Source organism: Ascaphus truei, chromosome 1, assembly GCF_040206685.1.
Source record: "Ascaphus truei isolate aAscTru1 chromosome 1, aAscTru1.hap1, whole genome shotgun sequence".
NCBI classification, from domain to species: Eukaryota; Metazoa; Chordata; class Amphibia; order Anura; family Ascaphidae; genus Ascaphus; species Ascaphus truei.
In genome coordinates this window covers 265,386,395-265,400,980 of record NC_134483.1, presented here as the reverse complement: position 1 = coordinate 265,400,980, position 14,586 = coordinate 265,386,395, and the positions used below count along the sequence as shown (strand labels likewise).

General features: G+C 49.8%; 1 protein-coding gene across 5 annotated transcripts in view; it reads right to left on the bottom strand.

The window, feature by feature from the left end:
- The window catches only part of POLR2B (RNA polymerase II subunit B), a 299,158-nt gene that overhangs the window by 50,855 nt on the left and 233,717 nt on the right, over positions 1 to 14,586 (bottom strand). For all 5 annotated transcript variants that reach the window (XM_075603624.1, XM_075603633.1, XM_075603642.1 and 2 more), the window contains 2 exons: positions 5,206 to 5,456; positions 3,186 to 3,275 (listed from right to left, as the gene is read on the bottom strand). In XM_075603624.1, the coding sequence (XP_075459739.1) occupies positions 3,186 to 3,275; positions 5,206 to 5,456 (341 nt within the window). The remainder of the gene's footprint in view (positions 1 to 3,185; positions 3,276 to 5,205; positions 5,457 to 14,586) is intronic.

Below are 14,586 nucleotides of genomic sequence, written 5' to 3'. Positions count from 1 at the left end.
CAGGGAGGGGCGGGGGGGCCAAAGGGCAGGGAGGGGCGGGGGGGCCAAAGGGCAGGGAGGGGCGGGGGCCAAAGGGCAGGGAGGGGCGGGGGGGGGCCAAAGGGCAGGGAGGGGTGGAGGGGCAGGGGGGCCAAAGGGCAGGGGGGCCAAAGGGCAGGGAGGTCTAAGGGCAGGGAGGGGCTAAAGGCAAGAGGGCAGGGGGGCAAGAGGGCAGGGAGGGAGGGGGGAAAAGGGCAGGGGTGGCAAGAGGGCAGGGGGCAAGTGGGCAGGGAGGGAGGGGGCAAAGGGCAGGGGGCAAGAGGGCAGGGAGGGGGGCAAGGGGGCAGGGAGGGGGGCAAGAAGCCGAAGGGCAGGGAGGGGGGGGTGGCCAAAGGGCAGGGAGGGGGGGGGTGGCCAAAGGGCAGGGAGGGGCGGGGGGCCAAAGGGCAGGGAGGGGCGGGGGGCCAAAGGGCAGGGAGGGGCGGGGGGGGCTAAGGGAGGGGCGGCTAAGGTAAGGGAGGGGGGGCTAAGGGCAGGGAGGGGCAAGAGGGCAGGGGGGCAAGGAGGGAGGGGGGCAGAGGGCAGGGAGGGAGGGGGGCAAAGGGCAGGTGGGGGCAAGAGGGCGGGGGCAAAGGGCAGGGAGGGGGGCAAGAGAGCAGGGAGGGAGGGAGGCAAGAGTCCAAAGGGCAGGAGGGCAAAGGGCAGGGGGGCAAAGGGGCAAAGGGCAGAGGGGCAAAGGGCAGGGGGATGGAGGGCAAAGGGGGGCAAAGGGCAGGGGGAGGGAGGGCAAAGGGCCGGGGGGGGAGTCAGGGACGCGTTAAATAAGCCATTCCCCTGCGTTTCCTCACCTTGCACACGGCCGCGTTCCTGTTCCTCCGGGTACCGTCCGCCCTCCTCCTCCACCTTCTCCGCCTTGCACGGGAGAGGCGGAGACAGCCGGAGGAGCGGCGGAGACAGCCGGAGGAGAGGCCTCTGGGACGGGGAGCTGCCTGTGTGAGGGGAGAGCCGCAGAGAGCGTGCTCTGTGTGTATGTGTGGGGGGGGGGAGCGCCGGGTGCTCTGTGTGTGTTTGGGGGGGGGGGGGGGGGGGTTGAGCGGGGGTTGAGCGGGGGGGTGGAGGGCAGCGGGGGGGGGGGGGGGGGGTGAGCGCCGGGTGAGGGAGTGGCCTATGGGTGGTGAGAGCCGTGGGGAGGTGAGAGTCCCCCGCTGTGTCCCGGGCGCTCGCTTCGCTCCCCTGCTGTGTCCCGGGCGCTCGCTCCGCTCCCCCGCTGACTGTAGTGGCGCCGGGGGGGGGGGGAAGGAAAAAGCGCGGGAAAGCGGGAGACCCGGGGAGAGGAGGAGGTGCGCGCGGGTCCCGATGAGCGCCGCGGTGTGTGTGTGTGTGTTTGTGTCGTCACTCTGCCTCAGGCCAATGAGAGGTGTGCGGGGGCGGGCGGCCTAAGGGAGCCATCTCATTGGCCTGGCCCAAGGTCCAATGGGATTGCCGCTAGGGACACAGGGAGGGACACAGGGAGACACATACAGACAGACAGGCAACGACACATAGGACACTTTGAGAAATATATAGTAGATTGGTTTGATTTCAATTACCAACATCATACTCATTCATTGGACCTCACACACCATATGTCCCCATATAGGAGGTTATAAGGCACACAGGACTCAATGAGTCTCTCGAGGGTGGATTATGGTTTTTCCTTATGCTAACAATTAGCACCCTTCAAGACATGATCATATTATAGTGTCTTATTATTGCCGAGCACCGACTTCTGGAATTTCTTCCTATCATTGACTAATTCAATAGAGGCATTGGTCAGACCAGGATATTGATCCTATGTTCGACTGGGAGGATGCCTGGAGAATATCTTTGGAACCCAGAAAATAATCAATCCTTGAGTAGCTCTGATGTGGATCTGAGAAGAACGTATAATCACGCTGACCCTGGTGTTGTGCTCTCCAGATATCGGTGAGGGAGAAATATTTTAATATCTCCATAAATTTTTTGCCAGTTTTCTGGGCCAACCTGTAAATGGAAGACACCTGGGGTGTTTGACCTGTCCTGGTCGAGAACACTTACCATGTTCATGTACCCCGCTATGATTATTGAAGAGAGCGACTGCTGATCTATTGATTCTAGAACTTCCCTCAAGAAAATAGTTTGTCCTTCATTGGGGGCATAGACATTGACAAGGAATATCGGGACTCCCGACAGGGACCCCTGCAAAATTAAAAATCTTCCTCCTGGATCTGCCGTGATCTTACCGAGGGCGAAAGGAATGTTATTTTTGATTACAGTATAGCCACCCCTCTTTTTTTTTAGCTGGAAAGGGGTGCAAAATATGCCTGGGGGGTAAGTTTTCCTGAACGTGTTTGGGGGAGAAGTAGTGTTAAAGTGGGTTTCTTGAAGGAGCAAGATGTCCCCCTTTAGTCTTTTTAAGTTCCTGTAGCACTAGTCTCCTCTTCCTGACAGAGTTCAGTCCTTTAACATTCAGTCCTTTAACATTCAATGATACCAGTTTTATTGAGGCCATATTAGACACGGTTGTGTTTTAAGGAGAGGGGGTTAATTCCCAACCAAGGTGGGTGTCCTTTTTGCTCTATATACACTTCTGGAAAAATAGGACTGGTATATGCTATTATCCATTACGGCAGGCCGCAGAGGGGGAGGGTGGACTGGGGAGGAGGAGGCGGAAGCAGAGAAGTGGGAGATAGAGGAGAGAAAAAGAGTGTGCTACATATAAGCCCTAAAATGGTATCCTTCATCACCATGGGGATGAGGAGTGCGGGCTTATTGCCCTTGGGAGACATCCCCGAGCACCACGCATGAGTATCGCTTATAGAGAAAGCATAGAGCCCTACGGGCTTTGAGTTTTATCAACCAATCTTCCAAGAGTTGGAACAACGATAAATGCATAGAGAACCACAAAACTGGATCAGTAAAACATTTCTAACATATTGAGAACTTACATTAATTTTGGCATTCATTTGAGCTTTGAAACTGGGTATAATATTTGCTCTGAGAGGGGGGGAGAGAATGGAGCAGGGAAAGGGGGGGTAAATGAGGAAGAAGGGAGGGGTGGGAAAGGGGAGAGGGAGGAAGGGGAATGAGGAGATAGGGGGAAATGGGGAAGTAAGACTATTTATAATCCTATCATCTTTATTGTTAAGATTTATACATAGAGGGGAATAAAAAAACAAATACATTACCTCCTGTCTGTACTGAATACCACAGGTACCCTTCTGTCCATGCCTGCTAGCAAATTTATCACCAATCTGAGGGATCCTAACTGAACGTACCTGGAGATGACAGGTAGACAGAAACAGATAAATGAATAATTCAGTATAAAGATCATCCAATCGTTGAGTTGCATTAAACAGATATGTTTTTCTTTAATATAATATTCTTTTATTATACCAATATTCATGAAAAAAAAGTAGATGTGATATCATGGGGAAAATTACACCACACTTTTTTGTTTTAAACAGATACACTTGCACCAAAATGGAGCCACATTTCTAAAATGACGGTGCTGGATTGATAGAAGCTTCGTCTATCAACTTGTTTTCAGCCCACACAAGCTCAATATAGCCCCAAAGAAGTCCACAGAGCGTCTGAATCTTGGTAAGTATAGAGATGCAGAGGCCTCACACGATCCCCCGGCATGTAATTTAAATGCCTTGGGGAAGAGCGCAGGGCCTCTGCAACCGCCAGCGCCACCCCAGAAAAATCTTTGGCCCCGTACTCCTGCAAACAAAATAATTGTATTTCTACCAAAAGCCCCCCTAAAATTGACATACAAGAAATCTCAGTTCTAGGGCCAAGGGAACATGAAAACAGAAAAAAGCAAGGGGTCACTTTATTATCCCTGGTCCCTGGCTTAGGCCGCGCGTATAGTGCTCGCGATTGGCGACGCATCGTCACTAGCAAAAGTTATATTTCACTTTGCGGCGGCGTCGCGGGCTGTCATTTGATTGGTTCAAGGGCTGTGAGATGAAGCGACAGCCCTTGAAAAATCAAATATTGCCAGCTTCCAAATTTGGCGACGCGACGTACTATAAGTGCACGCGGCGGCAGCAATGTATTTGTTTTTGGGCGACATCGTCGCGGGACTTTACGTAAGGCCTTATGGTGCTTATGTAGCTACCAGGGACTTCACAGTTTCAGGGGTAACCAGAGGGCTTAACCTTTATGAGATAGCTAGGTTACCAACGCCCCCCCCCCCCCGTCACAATATTCCCTTATTAAACATATTGTATTTTTCACTTTAGACACAAGTTTGATAATGAAAAGAAAACCAAGCGCACTTTGCTACACATCAGAGGGCATCACACACTCGCAGCTTTGTGCTATGCATCACCCAAAAGTGAATATTCAAAAAGAAAATGCGGAAATTATGATATTTGCATTAACTCTCACTTTATTGGTCTAATTCGGATATATTTAATTGATGACCTAGGCGTTTTTTTCACCAATGTATTGTCTTACAAAGCAATTTAAGGACCTTTTAAAAATAAATCAATAAATGAAAAAATATGTACATATCAATTTATTTTTTTTACCCAGAATTGAAGCAGCGGGTCTCCAGAGCTGAACACCATTAATTGCAGCTCCGGGAACACCCTGCTTCTGGAGATACTTAATGGTCCTCATTCCGGTTGAGCTAGATGGGATTTACAGTTTAACAGTCCCACGTCACGCGGGCCAATAGGAAGCTGAACCCAATGATGTTACAGCTTCCTATTGGCCCATGGGAGCTGTAAACAGCAACTATTACATGATACCTGGTAGCCAAGTGGCTACCGGTAGCTAATACAGAGTTGAGTATCTTCGAAAGCAGGGGGTCACCGGAGCGGAAATTAATAGGGCTCAGCACCAGAGACCCCCTGCTTCAATCCTAGGTAAAATAAAATTTGGAAACAGATTGTAACGTGGACATCTGATTTTCTGTGGCAATGTTCTAGTCAAAAACAAATCCTAAAAATAATGTAGAACGGATTCTATGCTGTTTTTAATTTTTATGTGCACTAAACATTAGTTTGTGCTTCTTTGCTTCCACCCCCCCCCCCCCGACAACAAGTGGGTAATTAAAATTATACTACTATTAGCCTCTGTTATTGATTGCAAAAGATGCGGTTTATCTTTTTCTCCACTTCTTACACATTTAAGACTTTTGAATTTGGGCCATTATGAAATCATAGTGAAAAGATGTTCAATATGTGGGCTTACCCTTATCTTGCAAAATTTGTATCCTTCCTGATTAAGTGTCACCATGACCTGATCCACAATTCCAGTTTCACTAGTACGTAGGAAAGTACTACAGTCTCTCTTGGTGTAACGACGGTTAGTACTGTCTAGCTCATCTTCATTTTCCGGCAGTGTTACAGTTTTGCCAATGATCACATCATCCCCTGAAACACGCACTCCAGGTGCTATCAAACCATCATCATCTAACTTTTCATATATGGCATGTCTCATACCTGTGAACAAAAATAAGTTTAGAAATACTAATGAAGCCAACTGATAAGACAGAAATAAAGAAAGGAAACCCAAGGGGAAAAAAAACAAAAAACATCTTCTCCAGTAATCATTTTTTCCTGAGTATGGAATAATCTGTCACATCCTCCCAGAAAAAAAAAATTACCTGCTTCAAAAAGATTAGGGTGGTGATTTTTATAGCAGACGGCCGTCCGGCCTTATATTTAGATCTAATTTGTTTTATTTTTTTATGTTATTAACATGGCACCTGTGCAGACTCAAGTTGCTCCATCCCACCAAGCAGCATAGTGCTGTTTGCAGTAGTGCAGGAACTATTTACACGAAATCAGTAAAATACATACATTGCAATAATGTAAAAATTAAAAACTCGGTAGACTTCCGGTGACGTCACCGCACATGGACGCTTGGGGAGATCGCTCCGGAGCCCTCCAATGTATAACCTAATAAAACAAGCACCAATCGGAGGAAAATATCACCCAAAACTGGCGAGATAGTAGAGAACACACTGGAGATGAACAACAAATTAAAGAAACTGGCTAAACAGAGCGTTTCGAGCTTCTTCACGCCGAGCCAGAGGTCTGCAGGGATCTGCGAGACCGCCCAAGATGGCGGCCCGGCGTGCTCGATGGAAGGGAAAGAAAGAAGATCCAGCGCCACTGCAAGTGACAAGCATCCAGGCTACTTCCGGATTAGTTGAAAAAACTTTATTGGAACATCACACACACACACAAGGCTACACCACGATCTTCCCCTTAACGCGTTTCACGCTATAGAACAGCGTTTCGTCTTGGAGTGGGGAGATGTGGTCTGAGCCTGTACATTTAAATAAAAAAGCCCGCGAAAAATGGACTAATTGATTAACCCCTTGGTATTTATGCCCTTCTTACTGTATACTGTATAACTTACAGCATATATTAGATCATTCTTGGATATAATCCTGTTGTTTAAAGAGAACATCAATACACTGGCGACACACTTTATTGAAGTGTGGCCAGTTCCGCAAGCTGGGAGATTTCCCGGCTTGCAAGTGGCAGCCCCTCGGCGTGCCGCGCGTCACCGATGCGCGGTCACGCGTCATCGGGTGCCTGCGCCCCCTGCACGCGCGTCCAGGGCTCCCCGAGGGAGCCCTGGTGTCCCGCGATGTGGGGGACGGCGGCAGGGGGTTCCGGGGGACCCGGCGGACCCGGAGAGGAGAGGGGGAAGCCGCGATCGTCGGGCCTCTCCTCCGCTGCTTCGGCGCGCGCCCGGCACCCTCCGGCGCGCGCCAGGTAACTGCTGCGGCCGAGAACGGGCAAATGCTCGAATAAACTCGGCCGCAGCAGTAGATTCCTCATATCATTAATACAACATGAGTAAGACAATATCCATATTGGTTGAACTGTTCTGAGTTGCAATGATAACTGGGGTATATAAAAAACCGGCACAATATTATCCTAGGGTACTGGCAACTTTGACATTAAGGAAAATGTAATATAGAACCTAAGCACAGTTGAACCATAATAAAAGGTAACTGCTGAATCTCAGTGTTATAATAATACAACAGATTGATAATTAAGATGCGACAGGAGTTCCAAGCGGACTTATCTAAGACAATAAACACCCTCAGGTCGGATATGAACTCTTGCGGAAAGAACGGACACCCTAAATAAAAAAAGTGGAAGAAATAGAGCAGGCCCATTCCTCAGCTGAGGATGAGATTAACCGCCTGAACTACGAAATCCGAGCTCTTAAAGAAAATGCAGAAGAGCAGGAGAACCAGGATCGCCGGCCAAACCCCAGAGTGCGGTATATTAGGAAACGGTAGACACGAACTTTCTGCGCCCCTACCTAAACGACCTATTCACTTACCTAGTACCTGAACTCGAGCACGAGAAAATAGAAGTGGACCGCGCACATAGGGCCCCAGGCCCTAAATCAACAGACCTCAAGAGAGACGTCTGTGACGGGAGTTTTGTGATAGGCTATAATAATACACAAAATAACTGGGTTGAACTGAACGAGGCTTAGATATAATAAAGTATATTTATTCCTTAAATAGGTGAACACAGCAATATAGTACAGTAACAGGCAAGAAGTAGCACTTACTTGGGGGTGGGGAATGAGAAGTATCAAGTAGCAATTCTCCAGCAATCAGGTAACAGTCAAGATGGTATCAGAGGACAATGGATATAGGGTTGACCACAGTTTATATATCTTTTCAACCCTATTCCTAACATTGAGTACAGGCTATTGGATAGCAATTACCTGTAGCCATCTTTAACGTGGGAACACATTTGAATCCATGCCCCCCAGCTAGCTAGCTCATGCGCACTAGGACCCTGAGGGTCTCATTTCTGTAGCCCCACATTTACATCAGGGATGCCAGCCAGTCTAGCAAAAGGGATATCTGGCAGGATGCCCCTTGTTCACAGGTGTAAAACATGACACTCACAAACCACTCTAGTTTGAGGCGTCTCCGCCTTCAAGAAAACAGGGAAGGTGCCAAAATCCTTTGAACAGTACTTAAGTCCTAGACATTGGGTCGCCTCTCTGACCATATGCTTCCTTGTATGCAAAGGAATTTCCTCTGGGTTTTATCCCTGCCTTGGGATACAGTATTACAGGTAAAATACAAACATATTAAAATATCCGGTTCCGTTAGGTCCAGCGGGTCCAAACTACCCAGATCTCAATGCCGGAACTGGGACACCATATGGTCCAAGTTTCAGCCCGCTACGACCTTCGGAACCGGAGTTACACAAATACCACTTAAACCGTTTCCTATTTTAATACAAAAAACTCCGCTGTAAATTAAATCACGGTTTTTCACTAAATCCCCATTGAAAAAAACGGGCTCCGCCGCCATAGACTTTCAATGGCAAACCGCCGCCATTGGCGGCTATGGGAATCCACCGCCATAGACTTTCAATGGGGCATCGCCGCCGTTAAAGTCTATGGGGTTTCTCCACCATAGCCGGTCAATGGAAATTGGCCGCCGTTAAAGTCTATGGGAGAATTCCCAAACTTTCAAGGGGGTCCATACTCCGTCGGGTTGGTCCAAGAGGGTCAAGGATGGTTCTGCAGCCATGCCGGAGCAGTGCCTGCAGGTACCCCAAACCCTGGCCCTCAGGACCCCCCGGAACCGGAGGTATGGATTCATGGTTGGTAGCTTTTCGGACTTAGTCAAATTCCTGAGCTGTTTCTGCCGCCACCATTGGAACCTATGGCACGACCTGCTCTCTCGGCACGACCCTTCTCGGGGGTCCAGGATTCGGGGACCCGGTGGTGGTCGAGTGGGGGGGAGGTCTAGGAACTAGGGGCAAAAATAATTTTATTTCTGGGTGCCCTAGAACTGTAGATTCCCACGCCACTTAACGTTGATCTTGACTAATCAGTGATCAAAGCTCTTTTTCAGAAAAAGTATCCGCTTTGCGGTTTTGCCGGCAGCCAACTCGTTCCTGGAAAGCACCGTTGAGGAATCTTCATTGAAGTCAATGAGCCCATTGACTTACAATGGGAAACCGCCGCTCCTCCTCTCGGACGCCACCTGCTGGTCTTCGAGGGAAACAGGTCCAAAACAGCAAGATCCACCATTGAAATGCATTGAGCTCTAATGGAGCCTATGGGACTCTGCAAAATGGTGCCTGAAAAGGCGGGAAAATTACACAATGGGCTATAATCACTAAAGAACTATTAACCCTTGCCCTCCCGGATGGATCCCAGTGTGTGTTTGATGCAGACACTGATATAACCAGATATAACAATAAAGCATGGGGACAGGGGAATATACATTTTCATGCTATAACAAGGGTTAAACCACATTTCTGGACCGCAGTCCAGTTAACCCCTTGTCTCCCTGGTGAGGTCAGGGGATGGCTAAATGGGGTGCAACCCCTTTAATACCGGGCCACTCCCTTTCTCCCTCTACAACGTCATTATGAGATTCCACTCTTATACAATAAAAGAAAAAAATCTGGCAGCTAGCAAGGAAAGGGGGGATCTGCAATTTCGAAATGCCCACATCGAAATATAGTGTGATCTATCTAGGGCAACCATAGATAGGCGCAGAGAACTGAAGCCCCTGACACAAAAGCTAAGAGAAAATAAAGTCAGGTACCGGTGGGGATTCCCCTTCAAACTTGTGGTGCAGATGGGGGGGAATTTACATATCGTATCGTATCCGGAAGATGGTCCACGATTCCTAAGAGGACTGGGACTGTTCCATACGAATGATGGATTAACCCCTGAAGATGTTGAAGAGGAGCAGAGGCACCAACCGCCTACGAGAGTCCCAAGAACCTCACAAATATTAGCTTCTCAGAGGAATCCGGCGCACGAGAAGTGAGGAGTGACAACTACTACGCTTCCAACTATCATATGCTACCTCCAGATACCCGTTTCAAACCAGTACGCAGATGTTCTCCCTAGAAAGAAGGAAGAGTCTGACTCGCACTGATGACATAAGTAGAGTCCCCGGACGAAGCACCAGCACCTAACTTCAGGCCAAGCTCACCCTCCGTGACCCCTTGCGGATCTACGGTCCCCACTGCCTTCCCGCGGCTCTGCTGCAGCTCAGCTAATTACCACGATCCTGTTTTGTTCCCACGCTCCCAGTGGCTTTGTCCCCTCTGTCCTCCCCTGTCCTGTGCTCTTCCCTTGCCTCCTGTTCCCCTCCTCTCCTCCCCACGCTGGATCTGCTCTCACCTAGGTTTCCCGGTTAGTTGGCTGCCTCCATACTCTCCCTTGTTGCGCGCCCTCCTTCACCCCTTGCCCTGCCCGGTTAGCTCGCCTCACCTGCACTGCCCGCGTCTATACCGACATTGCCCGCCTCCTTACTTGGACTGGGAGGAGGGAATCCCTGTTGGATGAGGAATCTCGAAGACCCTGGACATCCTTCCGACCGGGAGCAGCGGTTACACAGCGGGGAACTCAGAAAGTTCCGTTGGAGGGCACAGGTTGGGGGTGGGGAGGACGGATGCATTAGATCCCCTGCTCAAAACCCTGACGGGCTCGCGAGCCTCGCCATGGGTCCCAGAAGACCCCACCACTGATGACAGAGCCAGATCCTCGGGAGTGTATTTTCCCGTTTCCAGAGGAGGAAGGAGATAACCCACGGAAGGGTAACTGAAACCCCAGGTTGTACAATTGTTCGTACTATTATAATGGAGATTACCCTCTCCTCCAACGACAAGAGGGTTCAAAAATGTTTGTTCAACATAAATAGTCAAGTTAATACGTAGAAGAGCTTATTCTAGTTTAACCAAGTTGGCTATTTGTAAACTGATGTACTTATGTATATATTGTGTATTAATAGACGTCTGGCGCCATCTTATGGTGGCTTGAAGAAATTGTGAGATAACTGATAATCATCAAAGATGCAGGAAACTAGGGAAGAAGGTTTAAGTTCCAAATGTTTCTGTTAAAACTGTTGGTAAGGTTAGATATGTTTTAAGTCTCACACCCCTATTAAGGGTACATACCCCCTGCTAAACCCTGCTCATACGGACCACCTCCTTTACAGATCTTTTTTTTTGCACGACCCCCTCCCCATACTCTTTTTTTGGGCTTCCACCCTCCTCCGCCCCTCCCCATCCCTTCCCCTCACCCCCACCCCATCTCCCCCCCTAGTCCATTCCACTCCCCTTCCCTCCTACTGCCTGCCCCCCTTTCCTGGGAATAGGTCGGAAGTAGGCACAGGAATGATGAAGGGAGGAAGAAATATATATATGCTCTATGGGGACCGGATATTTAGATATAAATATAACTAAGTAAAGTCTGTGGTCTATATATTTTCTGTTTTCTCCCTTCTTCTCTTTCCATCCCTCTGAATCAAAACATATAGAAGCTGAGGGCAAAACTATAAGCTTGAGAAATGTAAATAAGATAGATTTACGTCTATTAGAGCTGGGGTGGGCAACCTATTTTTCAATGTAGCCACAGGTGTGGCGAATTAGAAGTGAAAATAGCCACACCATGTAAAAATGTAAGTATTATGTTGCGCATGCAAAATTTTAAACACACGGTTTGAAAAAGTTTATAAATTCTCAGACCATAACCCCCCTCAAGATCCCTCACCCCTCCTCCTCCTCTCACCCCCTCATGCCACCACCACTATCTTCCTCCTCATCTCATTTCCCCATCATCATCTCATGTAAACCTCCTCATCTCCCCCAGCACCCTTCATCATCTGCCCCAGCACCCTTCATCATCTGCCCCCCACCCCTCCCCGTATCAGGTATCATCCCCCGTATCAGGCATCAGCTCCCCTCCCCCGTATCAGGGATCAGCTCCCCTCCCCCGTATCAGGCATCAGCCCCCTCCTCCCCCCATCCCAGGCATCAGCCCCTGTCCCCCATCCCAGGTATCTGCCCCCCTCCCCCCGTCCCAGGCATCAGCCCCCCTACCCCCTGTCCCAGGCATCAGCCCCCCTACCCCCTGTCCCAGGCATCAGCCTCCTTCCCAGGCCTCGGCCCCCTTCCCCTCCATCCCAGGCATCAGCCCCCTTCCCCTCCATCCCAGGCATCAGCCCATCGCAGGCATCAGCCCCTGTCGCCCCCGTCCCAGGTATCAGCCCCCGTCGCCCCCATATCAGGCATCAGCCCCCGTCGCCCCCGTATCAGACATCAGCCCCCGTATCAGGCATCAGCCCCTGTCTCCCGCATCAGGCATCAGCCCCCGTCCCCGCATCAGCCCCGTCTCCTAACCAGATCGCGGCGGCTGAGAAAGGGAAGGAAGCGGTGGTGGAGGGCCTGGCCAGGGGAGGGAGTGGATGGGGAGGAGTGTGCCAGCGCATCAACTTCTGGTGCTGGAGGGGAGGGAGCGTGCCACACAGCCGGAGCGCGCTCCTTCCCTACCAAGTAAGCCAGGCCTGCACAACTCGTAAAGCGAGAAGGGCCGAACTGCTCCAAGGAAAATAAATTTGGGCCACGCGGGAAAAATCATCATCATCATCATCTCTCCTCCAGCACCTCTCATCATCATCCTCATATTTCCCCCAGCACCCCTCACTATCAACCTTTGCGATACTCCCCCACCTATCTCCCATATCCCCATCTCTCCCCCTCACCCACAATACTCCCTCTCCACATCTAACACACAATACCCCCTGCACACCACACACATCCCACCCCCTCTGCACCTCACATCCTTCTCCCCCCGTGCACCTCACATCCCTCTCCCCCCGTGCACCTCACATCACTCTCCCCCCGTGCACCTCACATCACTCTCCCCCGTGCACCTCACATCACTCTCCCCCCGTGCACCTCACATCACTCTCCCCCCGTGCACCTCACATCACTCTCCCCCCCTGCACCTCACATCACACCCCCCCTGCACCTCCAATGACACCCCCCCCTGCACCTCCAATGACACCCCCCCCCTGCACCTCCAATGACACCCCCTCCCTCTCTACCTCGGTTTGTTCGGAGGAGGCGGCAGAGAAGGCAGGACTGCACGCGCGCGCTCTAGCAGGCACGGAAGTGCCTCAATGCTAGAGTGCGCTGCTGCCTGCAGTTCTCTGAGCGGGCTGATCCGGGAGGGGGGAGAGCGGGCTGATCGGGGAGGGGGGAGAGCGTGGGGGAACGGGAGCGAACTCGAGAGGGAGAGCGGAAAGCCGTCGCGGGCCGCACAGTGAGTGCAGGAGTCCCGTCGGCCCTTATATTGTGGTTACTCAATTCGCCACACTTTGACTCCCAATTCGCCACAAGTGGCGAATGGCGAAAGGGTTGCCCACCATGGTATTAGAGGATACCCGATGTCTGACCTCCTACGAAGGGAGATTTAAGGTTCCAGAAATAATATGAGACAGAGCAAAATGTTTAAAGATCTAAGGAGGCCACCTACCTGATGTTTGAAGAGTTCTTATTAAAATGTTGAGATTGGTTAAATTTATATTTTCAAAGGGCTCTGTGCTCTCCCTGATGGGTTCCAGAGTACGGCACTCTGGTAAGTCTCCCGGAGGCACTATGCCCATTCCCCTCATCCTTAGGGAGATGAGGGTTTTTATGTTAGGGTGTGTATACAGACCATTTTTCCTTTTCTTCTTCTCTCTCCTGTTTCCCCCCCTCCCCCCACCCATCATCTGAGAAGTAAAAAGAGAAGCCCCCCACCTTGGGAAAGTGGAGGAGCTCCATGATTTTTCTTATCTCAGCAAAATATGGCCAACAAAACGTCATTAAAATTGATATCACTGAACGTTAAGGGTCTTAACTCAGTAATAAAAAGAAAACTCGCCTTGCAGGAACTAAAAAAAACTAATGGGTTTATCTTGTTTTTACAAGAAACCCACTTTAACACCACGTCCCCTCCAAACACCTTCAAGAGAGTCTACCCCCAAGCATACTATGTATCCTTCTTAGTCAAAAAAAGAGGAGTAGCCATATTTAAACATACTACGCCATTTATTTTAAACAAAGCGGTGGCAGACCCAGAGGGTAGGTTTTTAATTCTGTACGGTTCGTTATCAGGAGCAAAGATAGCTTTGGTTAATGTATACGCTCCTAATGAAGGTCAGACAAAATTCCTGAGAGAAGTCTGCGAATCCTTATCGTTACAGTCTAGCACTGCGATAATTATAGCAGGAGACATGAACATGGTAGCCGTCCCAGACCAAGATAGGTCAAGTGTGGTAGGAGCCCCCCATCTCCGGCTAACAGAAAAGAAAGCCAAAGAATTCAGAGATATATTAAAAGAATTTTCGCTCACTGATATCTCGAGGGCACAACACCAGGGCCAGCTGGATTTTACATTCTACTCTACCCCGCACCAGACTTATTCGAGGATTGACTATTTTCTGGGTACCAAAGATATTTTTCAGGCATTCTCTCAGTCAGAAATAGGATCTATATCTTGGTCAGACCATGCTCCGGTCGAACTGGTGCTCTCTCTCCCCTTTGGCAAAAATAATCAATATAACTGGAAATTAAACGACTCCCTACTCAACCACCCAGATGTAGAGGGCAGCATTAAACAAAAACTTACAGAATATTTTGCGTTAAATGAGGGCTCGGTGGAGTCTCCAGCAATGCTTTGGGAAGCCCATAAGGCAACAATAAGAGGAGCCTTCATCTCTATAGCATCACATAAGAAAAAAGGCCAAACAAAAGCTTTACAACGAATTATCTGAAAAATTAC